The sequence below is a fragment of the Acomys russatus genome, chromosome 5 (assembly GCF_903995435.1).
Source record: "Acomys russatus chromosome 5, mAcoRus1.1, whole genome shotgun sequence".
Taxonomy (NCBI): Eukaryota; Metazoa; Chordata; class Mammalia; order Rodentia; family Muridae; genus Acomys; species Acomys russatus.
The window spans coordinates 45,527,325-45,535,444 of record NC_067141.1 but is presented as its reverse complement, the minus strand read 5'-3'; the positions used below and the strand labels follow the sequence as shown (position 1 = coordinate 45,535,444).

The 8,120-nt window shown below is 47.0% G+C and overlaps 1 protein-coding gene across 5 annotated transcripts; it reads right to left on the bottom strand.

Annotated features, from left to right (window-relative positions):
• Positions 1-222: 222 nt before the first annotated feature.
• Dmrt2 (doublesex and mab-3 related transcription factor 2) lies at positions 223-7,065 on the bottom strand. 5 transcript variants are annotated; one of them, XM_051146283.1, is made up of 5 exons: positions 6,696-7,065; positions 5,444-6,010; positions 3,898-4,003; positions 2,179-2,259; positions 1,405-1,547 (listed from the first exon to the last, which is right to left on the bottom strand). In XM_051146283.1, the coding sequence occupies exons 2-4, from the start codon at positions 5,972-5,974 to the stop codon at positions 2,204-2,206; spliced, it is 693 nt and encodes a 230-aa protein (XP_051002240.1). In that variant the 5' UTR covers positions 5,975-6,010; positions 6,696-7,065; the 3' UTR covers positions 1,405-1,547; positions 2,179-2,203. The 5 variants fall into 5 exon arrangements, with proteins under 5 accessions (XP_051002237.1, XP_051002238.1, XP_051002239.1 ...); XM_051146284.1 differs by having other exon boundaries at positions 2,183-2,259; XM_051146280.1 differs by lacking the exon at positions 2,179-2,259 and having other exon boundaries at positions 223-1,547.
• Between the last annotated feature and the right edge of the window lie 1,055 nt (positions 7,066-8,120).

Here is an 8,120-nt window from a genome sequence, read left to right as displayed (position 1 = left end):
AACATTCACCCAGCATGTGTGAGGTCCTGAATGTCTTCACATTACCTGCAAACTTAAAAAATACAAACAAAAGCATTGCAAGCTTATAGGTGTTCTCTTGTGGCTCACAAGGACCATTAAGAGTGCTTGAAAGTATATAGACCTCCCTAGAAAAATAAGGAATGCATTTCTAAGACGCAAGCTTTTTCATCTAGACAGAGACAGCTGTTTGCTTTCAACAAATACTGGGTCTTCGGAAGACAGTGTCATTTTTATTGCTTTTTGGAGTGCTGTGTAAAGCATAGAACCTTACAATTTGCATAGTAAGCAGTTTCCATCTTTTAAATATACTCATGTGATAAGAAAAGATATATGCAGAGGAGATACGTAAGATTTTAGGAATCACCATTTACATTAGAAATCTCTCCATACGAGCATCTTAACTTTAAAGACAGAAAAGGCATCTGCAAAGAACCCTCCAGTCTTCCTCTAAGCAGCCCTTCACTGGGAGACATGAGTGATGGCAGATGATGGCCTCTTAAGAATAGATTCAACAGAAAATGACAGCGGCTCATTTGCTGAGAGTTTCGTCCCAACTTGTTTGGCTACGAAGAGGTCTTTTGCGCATCTGTCTATTGTAAATGTGTACTTCTGGTTCTCCTTGACCAAACACTCTCTGTGTTTCTTTGGGGTCTCTTCAAAGGCTCCTTTGACAGATGATGTTTTCAACTCAGGGCCTGGCTTGTCGCTGAGCGTCTGCTGGAATACTGAGTGGAGTGGATTATGTTTAAGTGGCAGAGGATGCCTGCTGTTTTCTTTACTGATCTTGGTTAAGACATGCCCTTGAGCTGCCAGGCAGTCCATATCAACAATGGGAGAGAAATTCTGCCCAGGTGGGGAAAACGCAGACCTCTCTGGGACAGCCTGGTGAGCCTGAAGGTCAGTTCTTGAGGTTGAGACCTTGGGTAGAGGAGGCGGCAGTGGCGGCACCAGGGAGCCTTCCAGTTTGGGTGGCATCATGTCGTGTTCTGCACTAAGCCCGTCCTGAACTCCAGTTCCTTTCAAGTCCCAGCCAGCCCCAGGCTTCAGGGCCTGAACAGAAGTGGTAGTATTTAACAAGTATTGCTGATAGAGAAGGGTGTCACTAACGGGACCACACTTTGGCCAAACTAAAAACCGCGAGGACAGGGGATATTGTCTGTAAGTTGTGGCCACACTGACATTAGAAGAAATCAGTTCCATATTCCCAGACCCTGAATACTGCATAGTGAGATCAAGGCAGGTTGGTAAAAAATTACAGAAGTCCTTGCTTGGCGGCTCCCCTGCTGTGGGGCTGTAGGCACTTTTATAGGAACTGTATTCAGGTCCAGGCACTATACGGTTGGGCAGGAACAAGGCAGCAGCTTGAGAGGTTTCCAACATCTCCCTCTCTTTATATTCTCTCTCCAGCATAATGTTCTCCAATTCTTTATCAGCAAAGGCTCTTCTCTTCCTCATCCTGTCACTAACAGGTGGAGGTAGAGGAAGGGTCCCTCCTAGGTAAGTCTCCGCTGTTATTGGGCGATAGCCTAAAATGAGCAAGTGTTGCAAAAAACAACAAAAAACAAAAAGAGATTAACATCCAGACAAGAAAAATCTAGAAATCCAGAAGGCAAAAGTATCATCACAAAGCACAGGGTAACCAGTTACAATTTCATATCACTGGTATTTTCAAATAGAAAGCAAAAGTAGCTGGGCATGGTGGTATACACCTTTAATCCCAACACTTGGGAGGCAGAAGCAGGCAGATCTCTGTGAGTTCAAGGCCAGTCTGGTCTACAAAAGGAGTTCCAGGACAGCCAGGGCTACACAGAGAAACCCTGTCTCAAAAAAAAAACAAAACAAAACAAAACAAACAAACAAACAAACAAAAGGAAAAGCAAAAAACAAAAGAAGAAAGCAAAAGTATAAGTTTGATGTAATTTAGTTTCCATTTGAGGAAATGTGCCCATAGAGTAACTTCTGAAAATCATTGTCTTTATCGGCATAGATATGTCTGCTTGCTTGCTTCAGCTAGCGTATTGTATTGGCTGAGATTTTAGTATTCTTCTCAGATCCACTGACATGGAGAGAGAAATCTGCCCACCTTATTTTAATGATATTTCATTGCCCATATCATCTTTTTTTTTCTTTTTGGATTATTATAAAAGATATCTATACCTACAGCTGATGTCACTTTTATTTTCTAAAGATGTCTCATTATGTACACATTGTTACAGCTGTAGAATAATCCAAGGAGAACTAGGGGAAAAAAGAAAAAGAAAGTTAAAGAAAAGTAGTATGAGGAAAAGAATAAAAGACTTGAGGATATAGAGAAGCAATGAAAAGCTAAAGAGCTGGACTAGCCCAAACACACAGGGCAGCTAGCAACTTAGCTTCCCCGTGACCTCTAGAGCAAACAAAGCAGAGCAGAAAAAACAGCAAGGGTGAGGAAAAGACAGCTCCAGCTACACTGAAAATCACAGGTCTCAAGCATCTTTCCTCCCGAAGTTCATTCATGTAGGCCAAATGCCAAAAGGGCAGAACAACAGTCAATAGACTACAGAGGAAGTCATGCACAGTTCATGAACAGAGACAAAATCAAAATCAAAAGCTAATATAACATAAAGAGAATGCTGGGAGTATTTCACCACTCCCAAACACTCCCACTAGCAGATTCTTCAGAAGGATCCAGTGTAGTATTTGTGTTTACATAGTGACAAGCCCATTATACTCACTTGCAAATAAAATAAAAATCAAAAATGATTGTTTCCACTAGGCTAAGTGTTTGCCAGAAAGTTATTTACTTGAGTTGACTTTTCCATTGAGACCTCAAATGTCTCAACTTGCTTCGGCAAAATTTCATTTTATCAATGTGGTCCCTACAGTTATAAATGTTTATCCACTTTGCAACCAAATTCACTTTGAATTCTGGAGAACGATTTCTAAGGTCACAAGTGCACAGCGCTGGCTGAGACACAAACTTTAAAACCATTCAGGAACAGCTAAACTCAGAAGCCTCACAAGAAAAAAAAAAAAAAAGAAAAGAAAAGAAAAGGGAAAAAAACAAAACCCCAACTGCCCACTTCAAGGAAGGAAGGCCCCCCCCCTTTTTTTTAAAGCTGAATCGTAAGAAGTGGCAGTGATTAAAATAGCTTCATTTTAGATAAAAGGAAAACAGTGATGGCCAATACATTGTTTAGCCAGTCAATAAATAAACACTATTCCTAAATCCAAAACACAATCACTATTTTAAGAAAAATTAACATGTCTCCAAAATTTGTGGAAAATGAAGACAAGAGGAGAATTAGGCTGCCAGCTGCCCAGTGAGCCTTCAGTTCGCTTGTTTGCTTCAAAGCCTTTGCGACTCTACAGCCTTGACTGACAAAAGCGGTGTGAAAGAAGTGTGGGGAATCAGCAATCTTCGAGATGGCCAAGAAGAAAAACAGTGCAAAGCTAAGGAGTTTGAAACCGGAAGCTAGAGGCTTCAAGCTAGACTCTTGGTCACAGTAGCTATAATCTCTTTGCTTGGTTTACTCTGCCCATTAAACTCCTCGAATAACTACGAGAGTGGGGGCAGGGATCTTAATTGTTTTCCTTCTCAAAGGTGCCTTCCGGGACCACTGACAGTGCATTTTTGCACGTCTCTCAATGCTGGGTAAATTTCACAGGTGCTGCGGGAGAGCACATTAACTAGTCAGAGGATACTATTATCGTGGTGGCAAAAGCCTCTGTGAGTATGTGACACGCATTTTCCAGATATGAGTCCCCCTTCCTCGAGGCAAACTTTCTAATGAAAATTAGCTCCTTCCTGGGTTAATACACACACCATGCGGCTGAATAATAAGCATCCCTCAGCCCGGCTTTAAAAAGCCAAAGGACAACTTGACGTTGCTTTACCTTCTAAAATGCTTTTGGCCAACAAACTCGGCGTCCTGACTTGCCTTTGGTATACTGCTTTCCGCTCGAAATTATTCTGTTTCCCCGAAGAAAGCCCCTTCTTGTCCTGTAAATACCAGAAACGATCGTGAGAATAGGGGAGGGGCATGCGCAAAACCTTAGAAACTCTCCCCAATCTAAAACGCATTTGTTTTGCCATCTCTTATGAAAACTGTTAAAAAAAGAAAAAACTAATGGGGGCATCCTTTAATCTCAGCGCAGCTAAGAAGACGTCCAACAGTCAAGGAGGCTATAGAATCTGGGCTAGCTAGGAGGACTGTGGTTGGAGGCTTGGATGGTTGCCTCCCCAGGGTACATCCACTAAGCTTAAAGTGCCCAGGACCTGCCTCTGAGGACCAAAAACCAGGGCACATTCTCCCCTGGGTGGAGGACACACGATGCGGTGTCAAGATTGAAGGTACTGTGTCTGTCTTATTCTGGGGGGGGGGGGGGGTGTCAGAGGTATGTGAAGGCAAAAGAAACTCTTGCGATGCCACCGAGATCTCCCAAATTAGTTGGCTGCCGTAAAGCCTCGCAAAGCAGAAGAGATCTACACCAACTAGAAAAGAGGTTGAACCTAGGACCAGGGCGACCTGAGCACTCTCCTGCCCCATCAGGGGGTTTTTCTTTGGAGTCATTAACCACAGTTTGCGACCTCCCGGCACCTGTCAGCAGGTGAGGTCAAATCGAAAGTTTTCCCGGAACTGGCGCAAAAGCACAATTGTCGAGCACTTACTTGCCTAAAGCCTATATTCTGCTCTTGAAACAACAACAATAATAACAATAATAAAGATCTCAAAACCTCGCCTAGCCTCAAGTCTGAGAGGAGGCTCTGTGAAGCCTTCATCGCTTCCTCAAAGCACCAAAAGTGCAGGAACACAATGAAATATAAACTCCACGGTTAAAAAGTCTCTCAAGGAGAAATTCTGACTCCACAACAGAACTGCACCAGGGAGGCGGTAATGACCTCTCAGTGTTTTCTGGCAGGTCACCTAGTCAGTAGGGCTAAGGGGCTCCTAACTCCACCGGCATTTTGGTCTCAGCCGGAAAATGGGCATCAAGTTCTGCCTAAGTATCAAGGTAGGGTGACAGCACCGCACATCATCATCCTCTGGGCTTCATCCTCTGTAGGTTTTATTAACGCAGGAACTGAACACACCCTACTGTCAACAACCCTCATCCCTCTCAGCCGTTTGCAAAACTAACCCCGAAACATTTGTAGAGACTTTTCCGTAGTGTCCCAAATAAACCTAATTACTTTCGAGGCTTCACTTTGCTCTTTTTAATAGGAGACTTTTCCCAGCCCATTCTGCAGCAATGCCTAACGCTTTCCCTCCGGAGCCCTCAGACTAGCGTGGGCAGAGTGTCTGCACCTCTCCTGCAAAGCGACTGGAGGTCGACGGTCACTAGGGAGTGTGAATGGCAGCCCAGCTCCAGCTGCTAAGGGATTCCCCATTCTGGCTGGGCAAGCACCCTCCAGAGGTACCCCGGAGTTGACAGCACCCACCTCGGTGGCCTGCTGCCTCCGGAGCGCCACCTGGGCGGCCATGACACGCTGGCGCTCTACCACTAGCAGGCAGTTAGCGCACTGGCAGTCCCGCCAGCGACAGAAGCGCTTGTGGCCCTTAAGACAGGACACTACGCCGTGGTTACGGCAGCGCGCGCACTTGGGCGTGCGGCTCAGTTTGCGCGGCTCTGCGCCACCGCCACTCGCGGTGGCACCGCGCTCCGGGGCTACAGCGGCGGCTGGCAGCGCCTGAGCCGCGGGCGGTGGCCTGGGTGCCAGTCCACCGGGCTGCTCTGGCCCGCCGGCCACCTCCGGGGACACGCCAGAGTCCTCGCCATCACCCTCGTCCTCCGCGTCTTCGTCCTCCTCATCTTCGTCCTCGTCTTCCTCGCCGTCCCCATCCGCCGCCAACGGACTGGGTCCCTGCGGCGTGGCCCGCAGCGGAGTCCCACAGGCATCTTCCTCCAGCTCCAGGCTCTCCACGTCGATCTCCCAGTCCCCAACTCCCGGGACTGCCTGCCCTTCCGTCATGGCACTAGGCTCTGGTTCGGCTAGGTTGCCCGCACGCTAGGAAGACAGAAAGAGGCCCGAAGACCCACCCGGTTGCAATCAGGGACCCTCTATGAACCTCGGCCCATAACTTCTGCAAGGTCAGCCTCCCCCCTGAGTTACCCAGTTTCCTTCTGGTCCCTACAATACAGGCCACAAGAGTGTAGAGGTCTCAGGGTCTCACAACTCAACGAAGGTTGTATTTTTACTTAATTCCAAGTGGTCTGTGCACCTGACCTTTAACCGCAGCCCTGTCTGGCCTTTCGAGACAAGTCACCCACTGACCTTAACACACTCGCCAGTCTAAGCCACTTGTCAAGCTTTTCCACAGCCAGCTAGCACGGCCATGGTGCATATAAAAATGTCAGCGGGACAACTAACTTTCCTTTGACTACAGGGAACTTTGAAACCACATTTCCCAAATGCCCCTCAGTGACCTACGCCATCACAAAGACTCTAGAGAGGTTCCCCTAAACCAACGCTGTGCTTTGACTGGAGGGCCCACGCACACACGGAGAGTGAGGGACACTAGCCATAAAGCCGCAGAAGCTGGTCTGACATCAGTAGTGCTTGGGCCGCACAGGGTGGATAGAGCTTGATTATCATCTTTAAGGCAAGACAACCAGAAACAGAAAGGATCAGTGATGATGACTCATGCTCATGCCCTCCCAGACTCGCGAGCCGGCTACATCACAGCACTCACCAAGACTCAGAGGCTCCGGCTAGCAACCCAAGTTAAAAGATTTCCAGCTTTAGGATCTGTCCCTGGAGCTGCTAGCCGCGGGAACAACTTGAAATGGGTCTGACAGAAGGAGGCCGGAGCCCACTGGATGGTGCCGTGGGACAGAGGCAGGAGGCGAGTCAAGTCCTCAGCAACCTCACCCGGTACATCCCAAATTCTACAAAGTTCTGTTCGGTCCTCTCTGCAGCCTGGGTCGCTTCACGTCGCTTTTCCACCACTGGCCCAAACTGGACAGGAAAGGTCGGGCTTGCACCTAGGACTCCGCCTCAGGAGCCTTCAGCTCGCCTTCCGAGCAGCGTCACTCACCGTAGTCCCGGGCCTCCGCTCCCCTTCCTAGTATTATCCACCCACCCATACCCACCCCCAAGCTCTGCGTCCTCTGATTGGTCGGTTGTCTGGCGGTGTGTTCGCCGATTGGTCGAAGCCTTCAGGCTGAGCGCCCTCCTCCTCAGCACAGTGGAGGCTTTCCCTCCCAGCGCTGCTGCGCCTGAGTCCACCAGTCGTCCTTCGCTGCAGCGGGGTCCCTGCTCTAGAAGCTGAAACCTGAAAGTGTGGGCAGTGGCTGCGGCGGCGAAGTGGACGTTTACCTCCAGGACTAGGGATAAGCTGAGTCGTACTCTTATGCTTCGCGCTGTTCTTGAGAAGGTAACTAAGAAGAAAAGATCAGAAAGGTTAGCGTTGATTTCTAACAATGTTATCGTCTCTGGTATTTAACCAGTTGGGCAGCGAGAAGAGGCCACTCTAATGGGGCACACTGGCATCTTTCTCTCCTCATGAAAAAGTCCATGTTTATCTTGCAGGACAGCACCTAGTTGTCTTACAAATATCTGTATTTTGTGAATATGTATGAAGAGCAAAACAGTTCCTTACTTTCAGAGAGCTTGCAAAACAGGTGGCCAAGTCACTACAACTCACCTACATTTTCCTGTCATCAGTGGATAGCTCAGTCCATGGAGATAATCCACGCTGTTAGCAATTTAGATACGAAACTATACAATCTAATATACAAAACGTTTCCAAAGCTGTCTTTTGGCGTGTGTAAATAAAGAAAATTAACTTTCTTCCCTCTCTCAAACCATCCTTCACAAAAATGTTTGAAAAAAGTTAAATTTCCCATGAATCAAAAACAAGTCCCTTAATCTGCGTTCTTATCTTGAGCTAAATTTAAAATCTCATCGATGTTTTTCCAAGCTCACCTTTAGATCCCGCCCTCTGCAAATAGAGCGGCTTAGAAAACGGATTGTCTTTTTGTTTTGTTTTGTTTTGTTTTGTTTTGTTTTTTTCTGGACACGCAGTAGACCAGTGATGGACATTTGTTAAAGGGAGAAAATTTTGGAACTGGTCGTAACTTTCCTCTAACCAGCACCTGTCAGAAAGTTCTAAGAA

What these genes read in the sequence shown, in the direction of transcription:
- Dmrt2 (XM_051146280.1), bottom strand. Translation starts at nt 5,974, where the DNA reads ATGACGGAAGGGCAGGCAGTCCCGGGAGTTGGGGACTGGGAGATCGAC. An exon ending in GGAGGCAGCAGGCCACCGAG is followed by an intron (nt 4,004 to 5,443) that starts GTGGGTGCTGTC and finishes TGGTATTTACAG; the next exon opens with GACAAGAAGGGGCTTTCTTC. An exon ending in GGCCAAAAGCATTTTAGAAG is followed by an intron (nt 1,548 to 3,897) that starts GTAAAGCAACGT and finishes TGCTCATTTTAG; the next exon opens with GCTATCGCCCAATAACAGCG.